General features: G+C 41.3%; 1 protein-coding gene across 4 annotated transcripts in view; it reads left to right on the top strand.

Annotated features, from left to right (window-relative positions):
* Positions 1-22,645, top strand: part of KCNAB1 (potassium voltage-gated channel subfamily A regulatory beta subunit 1) — a gene marked incomplete at its 5' end in the record, with an annotated part of 303,189 nt that overhangs the window by 184,588 nt on the left and 95,956 nt on the right. For all 4 annotated transcript variants that reach the window (XM_079767396.1, XM_079767395.1, XM_079767397.1 and 1 more), the window contains one exon: positions 21,994-22,037. In XM_079767396.1, the coding sequence (XP_079623522.1) occupies positions 21,994-22,037 (44 nt within the window). The remainder of the gene's footprint in view (positions 1-21,993; positions 22,038-22,645) is intronic.

Raw genomic sequence — 22,645 nt, forward strand, 5'->3', positions numbered from 1 at the left:
CAATGGTGTGCATGGGCGTCTGTGAGAGCAGGCAGACTAGTGACTGAAAAGACTGAGACCTCACATCCTCCTTCCTTCCTACTTTATACCTTGTTACCATATATGGAAAACACCTGCTCAGTCCTGCCCAAGGTTGGTGCTTTTAAAGGATGGTCAAACTCAGCCAACGGAAAGGCTGAAATACTGCCATTTGTGACAACGTGGATGGACCTTAGGAGTATTATGCTAAATGAAATAAGTCAGATGGAAAAGGGCAAGAACCATCGGATTTTGCTCATGTATGGGACATAAAATAGCAACAAATGAACAAAACAAACAGACAAACTCAAAGACACAACAGAAGGGTGGTTACCAGAGGGGAAAGGGATTAGGAGAAGAATGAAGAGGGGAAAGGGAGTCCAATTTATGGTGAAGGGGGGAGACTAGACTCTGGGTGGTAAACACAAAATGCAGTGTCCAGATGATGGGTTATAGAATTGTACACTTGAAACTTAATTACATAATGTCATTAACCATTGTCGCCCCAATAAACTTATTAAATAGAGAAGTTTTTTGAAAAAAAAGATAGTGAAACCAAGCTAAAATATTATTACCTCAAAAATTAGGGGCAGTGTGCTGATGACTAGTATTGAGAAGGTTTAACAACACAATGAGCCCAGAAGGTTCTGGTGAAACTACCTGGCTAGGTAAACCTTGTTTTAATGACTTTGAAGGGCTGAGGAACATTTCCCATTTGAACAGGGCTTGTTTTGTGTTTCTCTAAAGAGAGAGCTAATCATTCTAATGCATATATTGGCCCGATGTAATTTTTCATGCCTAGTTAGCACTAACCTTGCTGTTTGCAGGCAGGTGGAGCTAACTCAGATGGACCTATTTCAACATGTAGATTATGGAAGTTGTAAAAAGAAGTTAGAAATGTTCTTTTGGCTAATTTTGTTTAAAAACTGGAAAATTAAAATTCAAAATATAGATATTGAGAGCAGGACAGCCACTCTTCATTCTTTGATACTTAAAATGCATCTTTTCCATCAGAGCGAGACAGACATTCCTCACCAATATTTGCTTAGATGTGGCCCCAAAGAGCTCAGTCCATGACACATCTAAATCAATCAACCAGATACAGTATTCAATATTTCTACTTATTCCTCTCTGCAACCCTGACCCCCAAACCCTCCCAATAGCTACAGGACCAAAAGAACATTATAGGGGGGTCTAAAGCTTTCTGGCAAATACTCAATTTAATAAAACATATGATTTCTACTGCCCCAGGTTTTCTGGGTAAGCCTTATCTGCCTGGGTATATATTTAATAGCAATATTCATTTTCCAACATTTTCAGTGACAATTATTCTAAACGTGGGGATGGACAGTAGCCATGTAATCACTCAGGAAATTTATATGAGCAGCACTGGGGCTGGGAAGCCTGAGGTCCCTGGGGATTCTATTTTAGTGGCTCTGGCATTCACATAACCAGTTACTTCAATTCAGATTTCTTTCATCTTAATTAGGACAGGCGACGTAATGACACAGTCAAACACATATGGTAGAATTAACAAACAGTTGGGATGACTCCTGGATGCTGATCTGGTGGTATTTACTAGAATATATTGATTTGCACATGTAAAAATATTGGGCTTCGGAGTAGGACTTGACACTGTGCCTTGAGGCAAGAGAATTAATATACTTTGGCTACCAGAACCCCGTGGATAATCAGAAGCTAGGCCTTGTTTTACAAAGCACTTGAAAGCTGTGTGGCCTGGCAGAGTGGAGCAGGGTTAGCTGGAACTCCCACTTGAACACTGCTAGCTGAGAGACCATGCATTAGTCACCGAAACTCTCTGTGACTCAGTGTACTCCTCTAATAAATGGGAAAGAGACCAACTCACACTTGTTATTTATGGGAAGTAAATGAAATAGAGTATGTAAAGAGTTGGGCACAAATTCTCTGTAGAGAGAACCATGAGTACCTGGAGACCTACTGGACATGTTTGACTTTCTCTACTCTGCACACTCCTGAATTGTCTATGTGTTTAGATTACACTAACTTCAAGAAAGTTCTGGGAACAGTTCACATGGGAAGCCAAGCTGCCTTTGTGAAAAAATGAAATTATAAATACTCCTGCTTTAGAATGATGCTCCCCACCTCCTGGGGAGCAGTAATGGCTTGGCTCCTGGCAGCCTGTGTGAAGATGTCTGTGTGTCCTTCCCATTTCCTTCCGTAGGAACGTTAGAAACTCCTTTTCTCTGGTATATTAAGAACCCCATATTCACGAGAATAACAGTCTCAACCCCCAAAGACCATCTGATGAAGAGGGTTGCTCTTTGTTCTTTACTTCCATTCTACTCACTCTTTCTTCTACGTCTGATCTTGAGAACCATTACCCTGTGTGTGTGTGTGTGTGTGTGTGTGTGTGTGTGTGTGTGTGTACGTGTACCTGGGGAAAAACAACTACTGAGTGTATGTTTATATATAGATGTATTTTCAGCTCCCTAACTAGAATGTAAGCCTTTGAAAACAAGACCTTTAATGTAAAGCTGGTTTTTTTCCATAGCTTTCATTGAGTGCCTACCTCCAATAAACAAGTATTTATTTTTAAAGCATGCACTGTTGTGCTAATATCATAGTAATTATAAAATATACAAAAAGTAGACACTTTCAAAAGAAAGGAATTAAAAATGCAAATATAAATACTTCTAATGTTTCATCCCACACCGCCGTGGGCTGTCTTATGGGCACAAACACGCATTTTGGAGACGACTGCCCCACAACACTGAGGAAGCCACCCTGGCCACCCACGACCCACATGTGTGTTCAGGGTTGCTTTTTTTTTTAATTTAGCATAGATTCTTTTTTTTAAAATTGTTGACAGTATTATAGATGTTCCCTACCCCCCCTTCCCCCCTGCCACTCAGCCCCCACCCCACCCAAGGCCTTTTTATTTCCCACCAGCCTCCTGCCCACCATGCTGTCTCTCTTCAGTGCCTCTCTCCCCGTGCACGTTGACTCTGTAGGGATCTAAGGGGACACCTGGGAGATGAATTTCTTACTTCACTTACACTCATGCCCTCCATAATTATTTTCTTGGATGTAAAGGGTGCACTAGAGTCCCGAATTTCCCCTCTTGTTAATAAATGCAAGAATCCCTCAGAGGCTGCTGGCTTACAAGGAGCTCACAGTCTGCCCTGCCAGGGTTCTTGTTCCGACATTAAGAAGGGTTCAGCAATCTGGAGAAAGGCTGTGTGTAACTTAAGTAGGAGTCCAGAGACGAAAGATAATTTTGAAAGGCATTGGGGGTCAGAGGAGCCTAGCTAAAGGAGCTAAGTTCTCCTTGTCTCAGGACCCCTTGCTTTTTATTAACACAAATTGTCCTAAGGCAAGGTGGAGATATACACTTCAAAGGGTAGGGTTTTGTCTACAGAGTCCATTGTCAGATTGGGGAATAGCCTACGGCTGTTCAGGTGTTTGGCCAACAGGAGGCAATAACATGTAGATTAAGATGCCCTGAGCTGTCTGGCAGCAAACAATCATCCTTTTCAGGTTTGGGGAAATGCCTTTCAGCCATTCCAGCAGGCGATAACAATTGACTCAGCCCTTGTTGAGTCCCCAAGTTCCATCAACCTTTCGATGAAACTCTTGCAATTATGACATGCTGGAATTGGCTTCCGGCACTGCCCAGTGTTTCAATGTTAGGTGTGCTACATGGAATGGCTGCCCATGAAAGTCATGGGAAAAGTTCTTTGCAGAACCAATCTGGCTTTTCATTCCAGGGTGCAGCTGAAGGTTTGGTAAAGAGGTGGTGGGGATAGGATGAGGTATGTAGAACCTGGCCTATCTTGAGGATTTTCAGGGAGCCTACACAACAGTTCTCTCACCAAACATGTGGGGAGGCCCTACTAGTTTAGAACTCTAAGATAGGATTGTTATTTTCAGGGAGTTTTCAGTCTTCCTATGAGGACAAAATATGGACTGGAGAAACTAAATTGCACTACAAGCAGCTGATAATGACAGGAAACAGCAACGTCATGCAGAGGAAGATCTGTCTCTGCTATCTGAGTCCTGCCAACCCACATATGAGTCCATGGCTGCCCCAAAGATATGCCTGGATTGCCTAGAGTTGGTCATGCATACTGAACAGGGTGCTGGGCACAACCGTGGCAGAGGGCCAGAGCCACTCTCAGTGAATAGGATCTACCTGGAAACGGCAGACCACAAAGCAAAATTTAGCAAGTGGGCAGGTCTTATCAATGGAAGATTTTTCATCACAAAAAGCTAAAACATAAAAATCATTCAATTGTAAAACAGTCTGCAACCATCCATTTCAGCAGCCATATCATATTACTGCACCACGTTCTCAACCATAACTCTTCCTTCAGGCTCTTGGCCTCCATCATCCTGCTCCATTACCGGCACTGTTACTCTCTATACCCCACAGAGGCCACACCACACTCCTCAGGAGCCTACGTCATAAGGAGAGCCCCTCTGTGGCAGCCACAGTTCCAAGCACCTGAGAGTCAAGGCCAGCCATAATTAATTCTTCACATGGTTCCCAAATGTGATCTTTTCATTTGCTTCCAATGCCCCCTAGGGAGGAAAATATGTTAACTGTCAGTGACCTAGAAAGAAGGAGAAAAGATTTATAAAGGTTTGATGTGAATGCTGAAAAATGTTTAAATTTCCTGAGGTTGTTTCCTGGTCTGGTCTCCCTTCATTTGCAAAGAACACCAGCAATGCATTTAGAGACTATAAAACTGCCGTCTGCAAAGTTAACAGCTGTTGTACCCCAGGTCCCTTATAAGCCTCTTGTCAATCAAAGACAGCTGCTCTAATTTAGACTGATACGTTTTTCTTTAGACTACTGAAATCCCCTCCTGATTGATCTCCCCGCCTCCAATCACTGCCTCCTCAATCCATCCTCCACACTGCTGCCAGTATCTTTCTGCAATGCAGATTGGATGATATTTTATCCTTGCTTAAATACTCCGATAGCTCTACATTACACACAGGTTACATTTCAAATTCATGAAACGTGGCATTCAAGTCTTTCTTATACTAGTCCCAATCGATCTTTCTGTCTCAAGATCCCTAGCTGTAAATTGACCCACTGTCCATCTGTTAACCATACCATGTGCCTTCTTGTTTAGGTGTGTCTCTTCACTCAAACTGGTTCCTCTGTTTGGAACACCTTCCCCCACTTTTTTACCTGATGAACACCTCCTCTCCCTTCAAGTCTTAGCTCAGATCCTTCTTTCCTGGGAAGCCTCTTTCAAACACAAGCAAGCAGAGGTCCTCACTCACCTCTCTGCTCCCACCCACCTCCTACTTAGTCTTGTTGTGCACTCACCATTGGTATAGACGGATCCTTGTCTAATTATTGTCATTCCTCCCTCTGTTCCTCTAGACACAGTGATATCCCAGGGCTACTCAATAGACCCTCCATGAATGACTGGACAGGAGGAACTTATTGATCTTTAAGGTTTCCTAATACGGATATTCCCTTTCTGTGGGGTTTACATAATTCTTCTTTGCAGGTGGCCCAATCCCCAGGTCTGAACACGGAGGACTCCAGATTCATTCACCACTTCTCTAAAAATATCTTGCATTAAATTACAGGACATCCTGTAAATAAATGGAAAACCTCAAGCTGAAATAGAATGTCAAACAGAGCATCATTCAGAAAGTGTCCTTCATTGCTAACTCTTCTTTCCTACTACATATATTGGCCACTATTTAGATGTTAATTCTACTTTCTATTTGCCACTTTTTAGATGTAAGTTCTACTTTATGAATACATGTATGTGCCAACCAGATAAATCCTGGGTGAACCAGCTGCAAATTGGATTTGCCAGCAGCACTGCATCTGATGTTCTATGATTGAACCAGCCTTAGACATTGAAAATGCACTTAATGAGTCACTGAATTGGGTCTTGATTGCCTCCCCGCCCCCCTACTTTTATAGGGACACAGTGAAATCCAAGTTAAGGGTTCTTAGCTGAAGGATGCATCTTGGAATTGAAATGAGGCTACTTTAACCCATCCATGTCCAAGTTTATTCATTTAATCCACAGAAAGCTACCAGGAAGGTCTGAGTCCAGATTTCCATGATTTAATGATTAGAACTCACTTTCCCTTCAGCTAATAATTCATCACACCAGGGCCACATACACCCAATGGCATCGGCCTGTTTTACAGAATAGCAACAAAGGCATACAGCCAGTTTTTTTAAAATACTCTCTCCAAAATGAGCCAAATTGCATTTGAAGCTCATTCCAAAACATGTTCCTTTCGACGTTTGTAAAATAATGACTACTTGGCAAGGCACTTTTAAGAGAAAAGGGCAAAGTCTCCCCAAAGATTTTCAACTTTATTTTTTACATTAGTTAGAAAAGTGTTTGGCAAAGCAAATTGCAGTTTGACTTTAAAAAAGAAAAGAAAAAGTATTGTGGGTGGGAACATCTGAAGAAATGTAATAGTGTCTCATAATCCCTTGAGACCAATATTAAGTACTACCAGACTTTAATATCTCTAAAAGTAGAAATAATGTATTTACAAGTTAATCTAAGAGATATATTTTTCTGTTTACTTAGAAAAAAAAACTTCACACAAGCTCTCTACATAAACATATACTTTTGGCTTACCAGTATTTTCATTGAAAATATTTATTTTAGGGATTTTTATGTAATTATCAAACTGCCCCGAGTTAAATAACTAGGGTCTCAATAGTTGAATTTGCATTCCTTCAACATCTGCTATTTTAATGATAAATCTAGAGTTTATTTTTCTCTCCCTTTGCAGACAAAAGAGGCAATGATCCATAATTATTCAAAATGTGTTCAGTTCAACTGGTAAAGGTTGAGACACTGGAGATTCCTTAACTGAGTGAGATCAGTGGAGGCTATGATCCTTTAGCTTGCTTCTGGCAATTGCCTATATAAAGTGCCATAAAGGAAGGCTAAATCCTTGTAATATTAGAGACTGGATTATAGTATGTTACCATGGGGAGATGCAACACTATCTAAGACACAGTAGTTGACAGAGATTACTTTCTAAATTCCTTGGTTTTATTCCCTTCCTGTTGTGGTAATTATAGCTATGAATATTATTTCAGAAAGTGTTTTAATATTTCTGCAGGATTATACTACACTAGTCCATGTTTGATTACAATTTTTCATGATTTGAAGTTAAAGTCTTCATTTAACAAATGTTTGTTGAGGATCTACCCTGCCCCTGGCCCTGTGCTGAGCTCTGAGGATATGAGTATAGATGGAATGATATTAAGCCCCTACTACTTACATGTGGATGGAGGGGAAGACATTTCTTGGTTTCCTATAACTGATCTTATTTTTCTCTAAAGTCTCCATTATTGCTGATGGCAGGTGACGGGGGCACCTAAAACATCCCATTCAAAGCAAATTCTATCTCTTCTGATTTCAAGGATCAAACTCGCCTTGGGGAATCTCTCTCCCTTTTCCTTCTTTCTTCCCCAAATGGTGTCAGTGACTGGCAGGAAGCTTAGGAAACTTCCAGGCCACCACCAGCCACATGAGGTTAGTGTGAAGCTTCTCCTTGGAGCTTGGAATCCTCCTGGGTACCCTGGGCCTAAGGAGTGAGTGTTTGTCCTGAGAGTCCCGCAGACATCTGTGGTTACTGCTAATCTCTCCTTATCCTCTGGACAGTTTTACCACAGTGGGCAGGTTGGGGGGAAAGTGGAAATGGGTGAGCCTAGACACTCACTTCTGACTTATTTTTTCCCCTCTCTTCCTGTCTCCTGCAGAAAGGGGATCTATTTTCCCTCTAGTCTAAGGCTCAAGGTCACACTGGATTAGATTAGGGAGACCACATAATTTATCATCCCAAATAGGATACTTTTGAAAGTAAAAAGGACAGATGGTCCCATGAATAATTAATTGTGCACCAAGCAACAGGTATAATCAGACCCCAACCTGGGAAACCAACACGTGTGATCTCAAGAAAGATCGAAATTCACCTATCCCACTTCCAGATTTAGGATTTTTTTTCTTTGCTCTGTGCTACAATGGTTCTTCCTAAGTAACCATGCACAGTGAGATAGCAAGAGATCCCTTAGGAAAATCTTTGTGTATCCTGGAGTTCTTAAAAGAATGACTACCTGGCCCTGACCAGTGTTGTTCAGTTGGTTGAGTAGCATCCCACGCACTGAAAGGTTGCTGGCTTCATTATTTTCAGGGCACATGCCCAGGTTGTGGGCTCAGTCCCTGGTACGGGGCATGCAGAAGGCAGCCAATCGATGTTCCATTCTCACTTCAGTGTTTCTCTCTCTCCAGCTCCTTTCTTCTCTCTCTAAAAATTCAATTAGAAGTCAAGAGAGAGATTGAGAGAGAGAGAGAGGAAGGAAGGAAGGAAGGAAGGAAGGAAGGAAGGAAGGAAGGAAGGAAGGAAGAAGGGAGGGAGGGAGGGAGGGAGGGAGGGAGGGAGGGAGGGAGGGAGAGAGGGAGGGAGGGAAGGAAGGAAGGAAGGAAAGAAAGAAGGAAGAAGGCAAGAAAGAAAAAAGAAAGAAAGAAAGAAAGGAAAGAAAGAAAAGGAAAAAGAAAAGACAAGGAAAGGAAAGGAGAGGAGAGGAGAGGAGAGGAGAGGAAAGGAAAGAGAGAAAGAAGAAAGAAGAAAGAAAGAAAGAAAGAAAGAAAGAAAGAAAGAAAGAAAGAAAGAAAGAAAGAAAGACTTCCTGTGTGTACTAATATGTATACACAAGAGTCTGGTAATATCAGTAGCCATTGGCTGAACCCAATAATGCAATTAGTGGAAGAAGTAAGTAGCTCTTTGCGGGGGCGCTTCCGGGTCTTGAGTAAAATGTGTAAGAAAAACATTCCCAGCAGATGCACACGCAAAGAGCCATTCTTCCTGATTCCTGGGAGTCATAGCATGCTAATCCCTCCTCCACCTCAGACAACACTTGGTCATGTTGGCCATCTCTACCTTAGTGAGAATGAGTTGTTCTGACTTTCCTGAGAACAGAATTTGAATAAGGGAAAAGAGATGGAGCCTGAGAACTAGAGCCACTTGAGACCAGAGGGAGCAAGAGAGAATACCATTAGAAAAGGAAAGGCATACAGAGAGGGAAAATAGGAACACTGAGACAGTTGGGAAAGAGACTTCTGTGCCCCCAGGGTTGTACAACTCTGCCTAGGAAAAGAGCAGTTGAGCTGGTTGTCAGCAGCCTTGTAAATCCTGGCTCCCATCTCTCTGTCTCACCTCATCTTGTACTGTTCCCCTCCTCACAGTGGCCTCCAGCACACTCACCTTTCTGCTCCTCAAGCTTGTCTCACCTCCAGGCCTTGCTTACCTCTCTGCCTAAAGCTTTCTTCCGAAAGATCTTTCCGAGGCTGCTCCTTCCCATCCTCAGGTCCCTGCTCAGATGTCACCTCTTCGGAGGGGCTGTTGCTGATCACCTCATCTGTACCATCTTCCAGCTTCATACTTTCAGAGCACCTCGCATTTGTTGAAGCTATTTCTGTACCTACTTGTTTACTGTGAGCCAGCCCACTACAATGTAAGCTTCCTGAGGTCAGGAATTTGATGTAGTCCTAGAATCTAAAACAGTGCCTGCCTCAACAGTTGGTGCTCAATAAACATGAACTGAGTGAATCTGTAATCCACTTTGTAGAATGATTTATTTATGTCCTTAGCTCCTTGCCCACAGTAGCGCCAAAGTGTTTGTTGGATTGAATTGCTCCAAAAATCTCTCTTGACCCAACCTTCTTTTCCAGGGAAGGCTACCTAAGCTCTTTCAAACTTTCCTTTCCATCCCCCTTTCCAAACCCTTAGCCCCACGCCCCTATGGCATGCAGTGAACATGGTCTGTCAAGGCCCCATTGGTCATCCAATCGCCAATCAGCCGATCACACAAATTACTTCATTTTTTTTCCTTTTCTCAAAAGAGCAAAAAATGATGAAATCAGTTCTGTGTATTTTAAACAATGTGAACTGTACATTTCCTTCTGCCTGCTTTCCCCCCTGTGGTTTCTGTAAGAAGGCTGCTTGGGAGAGGAGTGAGATGAGTGGCAGTTCACCACCTCCCACTGCTGCCATGGCATCAATCACGGAGAGACTGTGGAAAGCTACAGCTACGGGTGGGCGTGGAGGGGGAAGTCCATAAAAGACATCAAGAGGATTTGGATGCCTAGCAAGAGCCACAGAAACTCGTTTTCTTTCATCTCTAGGCCTCCAAAGTGTGCCCGAGCCAGGCAGAGACCCTCTCCCTGCCCGTCTCTCTTGAAATAGCTAACTGTTGGCTCATTTCAGATAGGCAGGACGCGTGAAGGCAGCGTGGAACAGTGGAAGGAGCACATACTTCCACAGCAGAAAGAATTCCACTTCTGCCTGCCATGTGCTAGATGAGTGGGATCTTGGCCTGTTATTTAACCTCTCTCAGCCTCCACTTTCTCATGAATAAAATGAGCACAAAAGTGTCTACTTAGAAGGACTGTTGGCCTTTATATGCATGAATTACGTTTGAAAGCACCTAGAATAATGTGGGCATCTAGGTGATTTCCAGTTTTTTGGTGATTACAAGTAAACCTTCCTATAATGGTATGTGTGAACATAACTTTTCAGTTCACTTGGGTAAATACCTAGAAGTGGAATTGTTGAGTCATGTGGTATGGGTATGTTTAACTTTACAAGAAATTGTCAAAATGTTTTCTAAAGTGGGCTGTACCATTTTGCATTTCCACCAGCAATATATGAAATCTCATTTGCTCTTCATCTTTGCCAGTACTTGGCATTGTGTTTGGTTGTGGTTTTGTCTTTAATCTTATCCATTCTAATAAGTGTGTAGTGCTATCTCATTATAGTTTTAATTTGTTTTTCCCTTATGTCTAATGATGTTGAGCATTTTTTCATATGGCTCATTTGCCCTCCAACTATTTTCTTTGGTGAAGTGTCTGTTCAGTACCTTGGCCATCTTTTACTGGTTTTTCTTGCAGGTATTTTCTTCCAATCTGTAGCTTGTCTTTTCATTCTCCTAACAGTATCTTTCACGGAACAAAGTTTTAAATTTTTATGAAGTCCAATTTTTTAATTTTTTATGGATCAGCTTTTTGGTACTATTTCTAAAGCTTCCTGTTAAACCTAAAGTCTCACAGATTTTCTCCTATTTTTTCCCATAAGTTTTGAAGTTTTAAATTTTACATTTAGATCTATGATCCATTTGAGTTAATTTATATATGAAGTAGGAGATTTTTATCAAGGTTTACTTTTCATATATAGAGAGACAATTGTCCCATTTGTTCCAGCATCATTTCTTAAAAAGACTATTTTTTTTCTTGATTGGATTTCTTTGCACCTTTATAAAAAATCGGTTGACTACACTTGTGTGGGGGCATTATTTCTGGCTTGTCTGTTTTGTTCCACTTAGTGTCTATTCTGTTCCACTTAGTTTCTATTCTGTTCTATTTATATGCGGTTCATTCCTTTTGACAACACCACACTGACTTGATTACTTCAAATTTATATTAAATCTTGAAATCAGGTAGTGGGATTCATCAGGTAGGGTCATTCTAATTTTGTCCTTCTTTCTGAAATTGTTTTGGATATTCCAGTTCCTACATCTTGCCATGTAAATTTGAGAATCACCCTGATATTTATGAAACGTTGCTAGGATTTGAATTGGGATTATATTTACTCCACAGATCAAATCGAAAGGAATTGACATCTTAACAATGTTGAGTCTTACAATCCATAAACACGGTATGTCTCTCCATTTATTAGGTCCTCTTTCATTTTTTTCTTCAATGTTTTGTAACTTCTAGCATACAAACAGTGCCCAGATTTGGATAAATTTTTAAATAAATATTTTATTTTTAGGGTGCTACTATAAATAACATTATTCTTTTGAATTCCAAATGCCAGCTGTTCATTGCTAGAAATACAATTAACTTTTATATCTTGACCTTATATCATTCAACTGGACTTAAATTAGCTTATTAGTTCTAGGAGCTTTTTCATAAATCTTTGGAATTTTTCTATATAGACAATCATGCTGTCTGCAGTAAGAGACCGTTTTATTTGTTCCTTTTTAAAATCTGCATGCCTTTGATTTTTTAATGCCTTATTGTACTATGATATTGAATAGGAGAGTTGAATCTTAATAGTCAATCTAAACACAAAAGAATTAAGAGTAAAATAATATTTAACTCTGGAAGTTTACATCAAGAAGGTAAGAAAGGCTTTTAGACTTACTCATTTGAGCATTCATTTAGTCAATGAAATGTTTATTTGTACCTCATGGTGCAGATTGTTATGCGGAAGTCAAATATAAACCAGGCTTGGATCCTGCCATCAAGTACTTTGCATTTGTAGAAAGGCAGTAAAACATGAACAATAGTTATTACATACAATTAAGAAGGTGATAAGGTGGGTTAGATCAACAGAGAAAGAACAGGAGATAATCTAGAAGCAGAAGAACAGGTAAAAAGCCATTCATCATGAAAGTATGACCTGGTAATGGCTGTGAAGAAGCCAGGATGGGGGTCAGGGATGTACAGAAGTAGGCTCTTCAGGATTTGCTGATTGTAGAGACCAAAGAAGAGGGGGAAACAAAGAAATCTTTGGGAATTAAAATGTATTTTTGGAGGGAGGGGAGGGGGGAGCCACAGATTGGTATTCCAAATTTGAGGGGTGTGTGCACTGAAGATTCAGATGGGGTGACCTGAAGGCGGGCTGGCTGGAACTAAAGGGTAAGATCTAAACATAGAAGTAGACCTTGGTCATGATTCCCCCTCTCACCCCTGCCCAAGGCTCTGAGTCTGTAAATACCAGAGGGCTGGCATTGGCCCTCCCATTGAAACAGGGACACAGCTGGAAAGGCAGGGACGAAGAGGAAGGGTATGAGAAGGGTTAGGATGCATCCTGCCAAGCAGGTTCCCAAGTTCCAGCCCCTTGTAAAATTAGAAGAAGGAGCCCTCCTAACACCTCCATTGGTTGAGAGAAGAGTGAAAGGCCACAGTGTTTCCTGTGTTCCTTCTCTCAGGGAGAGTGTAGAAACTCATTTTGCAGAAGAGGGAACCTGTATGAGGTGAATGAGATTCCCACGGCAACCAGGAGCTCGCAAAGCTTGGATCCAAACCTGTGTCTGTCTGATAACAGCTTGCGCTTAGAGAGTATTTGCCATGTGCCAAGTACTATCTTACATGCATTTTCCCTCACAATCACCCTCTGAGGTAGTTGCTATTATTACCCCAGTAACAGATGGGGCACAGAGAGGTTCGGTAACTTTCCCCAGGTTTCACTGATAGTGAGGGATGGAGGCATTTCTGCACTATTTGTACTTCAGCACTGCACTGTGCTGGCCTGTGATTTCCAACCAACCATACAGCCTTCCGAGCCACAGGAGGGGAACAAGTGAGGGGCAATGTGGTCTTTATCCACAGCAAGATGATAGCATTAGAGCATCATGGAACACCTACTATGCACCTCACACTGTGCTAAGCAGACGTCTCAGTCCCTGCCCTCACAGATCTCAGTCTGAAAGGAGAAAACCTCGTACACAATGTGTGTAACCTGCACCATGATGTATGGCACTCTGACAGCAGATCTAAAGGCTATGGACACACAGAGGAAATAGGCATGAATTTTCTGTTCCTCTGTCAAGGAAAGTGGAAGGCAAACTAATGTACTATGGCTGAAAGCATTTGCTTTTGATTAAGTGGCTATTTAAATACCAACCTGCCTTTCACTCAGGCTCATGCCTCAGTCTGCATTGCGCTGCTGACTGCTTTCTAAAGAGAAAGAAACTCCCCCACAGTAAGTGGAATTGAAACGATGTGGAGCATGGAACTCCTCCTTCCAATGCTTTTTTGTTTGTTTAGATTGCCTTTGAAAACTGCACATCTCATTACAGTGGAAACTAATCATAGTTCTCATCACAGTGTGGATGCCAGGGAAGGCTCGACCTTTGCTTCAGCAGGCGTGTGTATGATATTTGTGTAGGAAGGTGATCATTCTGTTGTGAAGAGAGAGGTGACCCTGGGCAAAATTAGGAAGGGGACAAAGTGTATGCTTCCCTTTGGGGACTTGCTTCCTCTACCCCATCTTTATTCCCCTATCCATTTCTTTGTTTCAGTGCTTTCTCTCTTGATTATACCTTCAAATCCCTCCAAACTGATGTAAGAAAAAAGGTCTGAAACGCTTTCCCACTAAGGTGTAAATGACAGGTAATCATTGATAGGCAGGCCTCTCAAATGGGGGCAGCAGAGGGTGCCTGGGGCACCCGGTTAAGCCATGGAGCCAAATGGCACTTCTCTAAGATAACAAACTTGCTTGAAGATTTAAGAAGGAAACATTATTTTCTATTCAAACAAACACAAATATATTCCATGGAATATGAAATGGTTGAATGGATGAATTACATTAAAGTGAAATGTTATAAAATATTGTAAATGAGGCCAGCCACTTCTTGCTAAGACCCCAGGGCCTTGGGGTGGGCAAATGCTTTGCTCTCGCTTCTGCCCCAGAGGGCAAGCAGGCAGCCCCCGCTGTGGGTGGGTGGATGAGGCCCTGTAATGGGTGAACTTAGAGTCAAGGGCTTATATACAAGAAGAGATAACACAAGCACTGGGCCTGAGTTTGGAATTAAATCCAGCAGGGCTTAAGAAATAATTTTTAATTTACTAAAATTAAATAAGTTGGGGATATTAAGCGCCAACACTATAATTTACATTATACACATTTTAAATAGTAGGAATGGGGGATTGCATATTTAATATTGCTTTCAAATATGTTTTAGGATCGTCTCCCCTCCCATTTGAAAAAGATCCTGTAAACTCACGTTGCTTTGTGGCAGATGGATGCCCCAAGAGGCATTTTAAAAACAACCTTTATCTTTCATCTGCATCCGAGATTCTTCATGCATAGATCCCTCTAGCAGTTCATTGAAGCCTACAGACTATTCAGAAAAAGAGCTTTTAAGTACACAACAAAATACACAGGAGTCCATTCAATTGAAATACAGTTCAAAGTATTTATAATCCAAATTTGCAACCCCATAAAACATGCACTTTTTATTAATATATTAAATAATAAGCTCCAGGAGCAAGTAGAATACCATGGTTTCCAAGTGGTAATGAGGCTGAATGGTGAGTGCTAATAACTTTCTGATTTCTGAAGCAACTGGGACAGAAAACTACCTGTAATTGATTGGTAGCAAAATCATGGGTAATGTAAATACTTCTTGCCTATGGTCATACTTGAAGGAAATGCTAAATTTTAGTTAAGTTGGTGAAAAATAAAAATGTATTTTTTTCTATCTCAAGTTCATGACCCATCCCCCCCAAATTATATGCCCCTGAGTTAGAGGTTCTAGATCAGTGATGGCGAACCTATGACACGCGTGTCAGCACTGACACGCATAGCCATTTCTGATGACACGCGGCCGCTGAGGCGGCCACATGCCGAGGATGAAACATTTGCTGCTCCTGAGGATGAAACATTTGCGAAATAATGTTTTTTCCTCAAAGTGACACACTACCCGAGTTATGCTCAGTTTTTTGGCAAAGTTTGACACACAACTTTGCCCATCACTGTTCTAGATTCTTCTGATTTAAGATTGAGTTATTGATTTCCAGCTATTCTGATGCTTTGGATACTTGAGACAGAAAAAGCAGAATCAATAACTAGACCTGGACAAGTATTTCTCAATCCCCACCTCACCCATGCAGAACTCACAAGTTTGGATAATGCCACCCACACAGCATCATGTCCCATCTCCATTTCCCCCTCCTGGTGACTCCAAAAGAACTATTCTAAATTCCTCAAACCCACATGACTTCTCCGAACTTTGCCAACAAATTGCCACCTTCTCCTTTGCCTCTCTTATCTATCTTTATCTCCTAGTTCCCGCTTTTCTAATGATTCCCGCAAAATGACTCACAGTGCGCATTTAATAGATTCAGGATGGTTGCGATGTCTAAGCACGAATCCACAAAGTAAAAGGATCATGAGATCGGGGAGTGTGGGCCTCCTATCAGCTTCCGTACCTGAATTCAATGTTTGAGATATTACTTTTCGTAGGAAATAAGAAAGGCCAAAAACAAGGAGCACTTATTGAACAGTGAAATGTGCTGGGACTGGTGCTGCATTTATATTTTCTCAATCTCCAAAAGAAAAAAATGTGGGCTATTAATATTTCCATTTATGAATGAGTAAAGAGGCTTACCAAGGCTAAATAACCTGCCCAAGGTCACACACAGGCATTGTTTCTGTACCTCCGCTCTCCTCAGTCAACCCAGCTGCACTCCCATCCACAGCACCACTGAAGTGACTGCCACAGAAGTCGACAGCAGGCCCATGCTGCTGAACAGTAAGGGCATTTCTCTGCCCTCCCAGTACTGTGCCTCTCCACCCTGTTGAAACCATCTCCACCTTGGCTTCTACACTGACACTTTCCTGGTGTCCTTCTGCATCTCTACCACTCCTTCCTTTGCAGCTGCCCGCTGCCACCTAGGATGTTGGAGCTCCTCAAGGCTAGGTTTGTGACTTTCTTCTCCAGCTGAGCATGGTCTCCTTTGGCAGTTGACCCCAGCCCATGGCACCTGTTACCCTAGACACTAGAAAATGCCTCTCCCCCCTCTGAGCTCCAGGCAACTAGCTAGGATATTAATGCATGTTTGCCCACATACCCAAAGATGAGTCAAAACCCTCTGTTTCTCAAATGAACCCTAATCTAGTGAAATGTACCCCTCTTCATCCAGCTGCCCAAGTCAAAAATCTGAGAATGACCCATTACTCCACCTTATTTTTCAGCCTCATTTTCAACCAAACACAAAGTCTTGTAGATTTTACTGGGATGTTGGGGAAGCTGACATTGGCTGGATGGTTATAAAAAGCTTCTCTAGCAGCATGTAATCTGAGAACCAATGAAGGAGTAGGAGGTTACTTAATGAAAGGAGTAGGGATCAGCATGATGAGCCGAGCGGACAGCATGTGCAAAGGCTCAGAGTTTGGAAGAAGCATGGGTAATTGAAGAAATGAAAGAGTATAGGGCAGTGGAAGAGTACAGTGCAGAGTGACTCCAAATGAATCTGGGGGAGTGACAGAAAGTGAATCAAACAGGGCCTTACTGATTAGTTTATGCTACCAATTTTGGTCTTACTATGAAGGAGTAATGGGAAAAACCCACAGCAAAAATAGGTTAAAGGGATGCAAGACGAGGAGATAGGAGGTTGCTTTGGAAATCCTGATGAGAAATAATGGTACCCTAAAATCAGATTTAGTGGACATAGAAGAATGGGGAAGATTCCAGATATTCTGACCCCCAATTTTACACTTAGGGGCTCATTGTCCTTTTAATTAGGATTGCAATGTAACATCATGTCATTCCCCTTTCTTTGGTGTAAGCTCCATGAGAGCAGCAACTATCTGCAACTTAGCCCACTCCAATACCCTAATACGAGGCTTTGTATGTAGTTGAAACTTGGTACATCTCTACTGAATTAATTAATTAAGTGGAAGTCTCTTTTTTGCCATACTTCTCCAGACTTTTCTAGAATGATACAGATCAACAGGTGATTTTATATGTTCAAAAAAATAAGAATTTACATCATTTGTTGGAATTTACAACTGACAAATGACTTAAACCTATAACTCAAAGAATCTAAAAGAATCACATTCTACTGTGTTCCTACTTCAATAAAAGTTAAGAATGAAATAAAGTTCCATTGTGCTATTTGTCAGTGCCTGTCATCAAAATGCTTGGCTTTTTGGTTTCCAAATGAGTCATTATTCACTTATCAACGGTGATGAATGGTGCCTTCATAAGAAAACATATTACAGGTTGAAATCACCTTCATGGCAATCAAAATGTATGTTCCTGGGCAACCATCAAAAGCATCTGACTAACAAATGAATATTTCTTGTGCTCTGGATTTTTAAGGAAAGCTTAAATGTACATTTCTTGTTTTTTAAAAATTTTCCATACCTCAGATTTGACTAGTAACTTCCAGGTGAGGCACCCCATGACAGCAGAGTGTGAGTTAGAGGGATAGAAAGGTGTTTAAATAGAGTGAGACAGCAGATGATGTAATGATCTGAGCACATGAAAGCAGGTCAAATCGAAACTTATTTCTGCCAGCCTGGCATGGCCACCGGAACCCCTTACATGGGCTTTTAGTTGTCCCTGTTGTGTCAACCTTAAATCAAATGCAAGGTACCTATTTTAGCTAGCTACACTTCTTTCTCGAGCCACTTACAACTGTGAATAATGTCTAAAAGTATTCAGAAGCAGTCAATTTAAAACAACACATTTGGGCTGCTAATCTGCTGTTAGAATCTGTGATTTGTAAAGGAATGGCGAGCATAAGAATGGCTCGCGATGCTGGGCCTAAGTGGTGCTTTATTTCAGTTCTCAATGCTCCATTATTGCCTCAAAATCAAAGAGAGCCTGATGGATGCTCCACAAAACAACACCAGGAATTATAGTTAATGCCTCTGCCATTGTCCTAAAATAAGTTCAGACAAGTATTCACTAAGTGATAGTCCTGGCTCCAGAAAGAAAGGAGAAATACCACCGCTGAGTTCTCAGAAGCGATATCCCTTCTCCAGGTAACTCTTTCCTGAAGTTTTGACTTAAGACTGAGGATTTCCAAAATTTGACTCACAAAGCTCAATGTCCCATGTCCCCACACTGATGTCATCCATTTCTAATATTAGCAGCAGAACAGCTCAGGTTCACCCGGGAAAGATGAGCTTTTATTTTGAGTTAAACAGGAACAGATACTAAAAATGAACATGCTGAGGCTTCCTTCTGATATATCTGACACGGTTAAAATAGTTAAGCCCATGCGCTGAAACTAGTATTTTGAATCAAATGAGAAAGGAATTCAATCTAATTGGAATTTTGATGTGCATTTTTATGCACCCTCAATTGTGCAAATGCTGAGGAATTAAGAAATAAAATGAAAACCTATAAAGCTATTTGTTGTGCAGTGTCACACCAAGACCAAAAAGTGTTCACAAAAATTCCATATGGGTGAGATAATGAAGGTTCCCGGGCATCTGTTATAGCCCAGCAGGATGTGTAAACTTGGCCGTTATGGGTAGTATAGCCACACAAACAAGCTTTGGAATGATATACGTTGTGCTCATTAGCTCAAATGCATCCAGTAGGTGCGTCCTATTGTCCAGCAGAGCTTAAGTAGATCAGCATAACTGGACAATCGCCACATCTCCAGTTAGTACTGCACAGACCTAAACCCAGGCAGGAGGATGCAGATGCACCATTTGGAACTGTGGAAATCATGTTGGAATTCCATGCCATGAATTGGAGGGAGCTAATTCCTCCTACCCTGTCCATCTGCAGAGTGAGAGGCATCGTCATGTGCTGATAGTGCTTTATGAGATAAGAGTCTCAGAAAGATACGCAGCCCTGGACAAACTCAGGGCAATGGACTAAGAGGTATGGCTTGTACACAAAAAATGCCTTTCATTTTAAAAGCAACCACCTGAACATGGTAACCATTCCCGCTAGAGGGTGAAGATATTTTTAAAAAGAGTTAAAGGAAATAAAAACATCGTGGCTCAGTGCAGAACCTATCACCACCACACCTGAACTTTTCTTACGGTGCAAAATCTGCTAAGACTTTCATTCCAGAAAAGCTGGCCTGGGAGTTTAAGCAGCAGTGGCAAAAAATGGGCCACGTTTAGTACTTGCTACTTTGCAGTTTGTTTTTGCTGACGATTCTCAACTTTCTCAATTTGGTCCTTCAAACCCATAGCAGAGTGATCATTATCTTCCTAAGTCACTGTCATAGGGCAGGTCTCCCCACCTTCTGTGCCCAGTAACATAACCTTGCCCTATTTGAGTTTGCGATAAAAATGTCGTGCTCTGCATAATTTTCTGTACCGCGTCCCTCCTTCCTGTTGTTCTCAGAATCATTGAATGATCTTAAAACAAAATAAAAATCCTTACCTAGATTCCCCCCTCCCCCATTACATGCACATAGGTATGCAAATACAAGCCTGAGATAGTAGTCTCCTTCCCATGTACTCCCAAAGACCCTGGGCCTGCTTTCTCCCTGTATCCCCATGACCTGGACGCTACCTGGAATGTGCCCACCTCTCCATAAATCTTTGCTGACTCATCAGTGTTGAATAAGTCTGCCTGGAAGACTCTTAATCACATTTATGTATATAACTTTGTTGTTGTCTTTTTTTATTCTCCCCACTATGTAGCTTTTGCTGTTAATTCCCGTTCTTAAAATCAGTAGACTTTTAGACTAAAAGAAAGATCTTCTGGTTGCACAGCCTGTAGTTTTCTGAGAAACTACTAAAAGAATAATATTTTTTATGTACAAGTGTAATTTAAAAATAAATAAAATAGATAAAATAACAATTTCTTATACAAATTCTTTTCATGGAGAGGTCTGATTATTTTTCTCTTAGTACAGTAATTCAAAATATTTTTCACACCACCCTTTATGCAAGAATTTCCTTCCAGGTGGACATATCCAATTTGTACTGGAAAATTCAGCACTATGTCTGTGAAGGGTGAGCAGAGGCAGAAAGCACCAAAACTAATTGTGGCTTGCTGTTGTTTACTGTACAACACTTTAGCAGATGTTGTCATGTCACAGGCCCATAACAGTGATGCTGGATGAATGACACAGTCTTAATATCCCATCCTTCTAATGAAGAACTTGAACCCCGTAGGAAGGAAGTGACTTCTCCATGATTACCTAGCTAGTTGGGGAAATGGGATAGAAACCAGGGTCTTTCAACTCTGCAATACAATGCACTTTGGACTCTGCTATCAAATTAAATGTGTTGCTTAGGTGATTTTGTAAACAACAATAACAAGTAGAGGAAAGAAAGTGATGCAAAAATGAGAGCACAAAGTACTAACTCTGATCCAGGGAGGACCTGGAGGAGCTGAGCAGTGCTGCCGTTGGATAAGTTTGTGGGTGCTGTTTTGTTTGGGGTGGGGAGGAAAGTTGTGTTCTCATAAGGGCATCTGATCAGAATATAAGGGATATGGGTGCTTGAAATATCAGGGGGATCACTTTGTAAATTATATGATTGTCTAACCACTATGTTGTATACCTGAAACTGATAACAAAATAATACTGAATATAAACTGTAATTGGAAAATGAAATTTAAACAACAAAAAGGGGTGCAATTTCCTGCCAAGTTTCAATTATTTAAGCCTCACCTCCTCACATTGGACCCCTACAAAATTCTATGAGGCATCCTCTCTCTGAGAATTTGGTTTCTGCTCTGACAGCAGTTAGATGATGGGTTCGGTCTGTGACTCCATGGACCCACCTTCCAATAAAGACTAGAGTCTCTGCTTAGAGAGAGTGGAAATATATTTCCTTTCCCTGGTAAATTTTCAGGGTTGAAAAGCAAAGGTGTTAATGAGGGAAAAAACAATCATTTACAAAAGGACTGTCTTGCCTTCTTATACCCATTTTATGTAGCACTTTATAAAAAATAATGTAATTTATTTTAAGTCGCCTGAAGGATTTTATATTTGTTCTTTTAATAATCTCTATCCATTAGTGATAATACTCTGCTTTAGAGATTAGGTTGTCAGTTACTCAGCCAACAAATGTATATTAAGAGTCCACTGGCATCAGGCTCTGCTGATGAATTACTAATAAATAATGAATGACTGGTTGGTTAATGAATAAGATATAGATCTTGTCCTCAATGATCTCAGATTCTAGAATGAGAGAGAAAGACAATTTGTAAGCAAAGTAATAAAAACTAGCATTTGGGGCTGCAAAGCTGTGTATGCTGGGGACATTTGTTCTTGTACTGAGCTTGAGCAACTTCTGAGCTCCTAGTGCCCAAATGGAGATGAACAAGAGCGTCTCCCCAAGGCCACAGCCTGTGCCTGGGGCTCTGTCTCTACCACAACTCTAGTCAAGCACCATGTCATCAAAGTGAGATAGAATCCTCATGGTTAAATGTACAGAGTGCCCCTGAGGAAACAATGACCACATGTTGCTTTGTTTTTATTCCAGGAATCTTGGAAAATCAGGACTCAGAGTTTCTTGCTTGGGTCTTGGTAAGTACTCACGGTATCATGTAGGGTGGGCTGGGAAGTGGAAGACTGGGGAGGATACTAGGAAGTGATTGGGGTACAAGTCAGGACCCCATCTAAGGTGAGAAGGGACTTTGTGACCAGCCTTGTCCCATTCCTCCTTCTGATCCTTTCCTGCCCAACACAGCCCTTTGCCTCTCAGGCCCAAGGAGCCATGGTGCCCAAGATGCCTTAGCGGGGGCCCATCCAACAGAAAGAAATCTGATACTAATGCGCACCCTAGAAGAAGACTCAAGTGTTACTTCCAATTAGCAAATGGGAAGGACCTCATAGCATTTGTGTGCTCAGCTTACCTGCAGCTTATCTGAACTTTTTCTGTCCTTATTTTCTCTTTGCCTAATTTCTTCATGGATTTTTCTGTATTGATATGTATTTTAGATACTTTTATAATCTACCTTAAATACTGTGAGGACAAGGTGATATACATGTGAAAGTTCAGAGGAAGATTTCTTGATTCCTATTGAATGGAAGTGTGGAGACCAGGGAAGGGATGACAATGAATAAATAAGAGATAGTGGCAACTAATTCTGCCTCCTTTCACTGTATTTCAAAGATATTAAGATGATTGAGGC

The sequence above is a fragment of the Cnephaeus nilssonii genome, assembly GCF_951640355.1.
Source record: "Cnephaeus nilssonii genome assembly, chromosome: 3".
Taxonomy (NCBI): Eukaryota; Metazoa; Chordata; class Mammalia; order Chiroptera; family Vespertilionidae; genus Cnephaeus; species Cnephaeus nilssonii.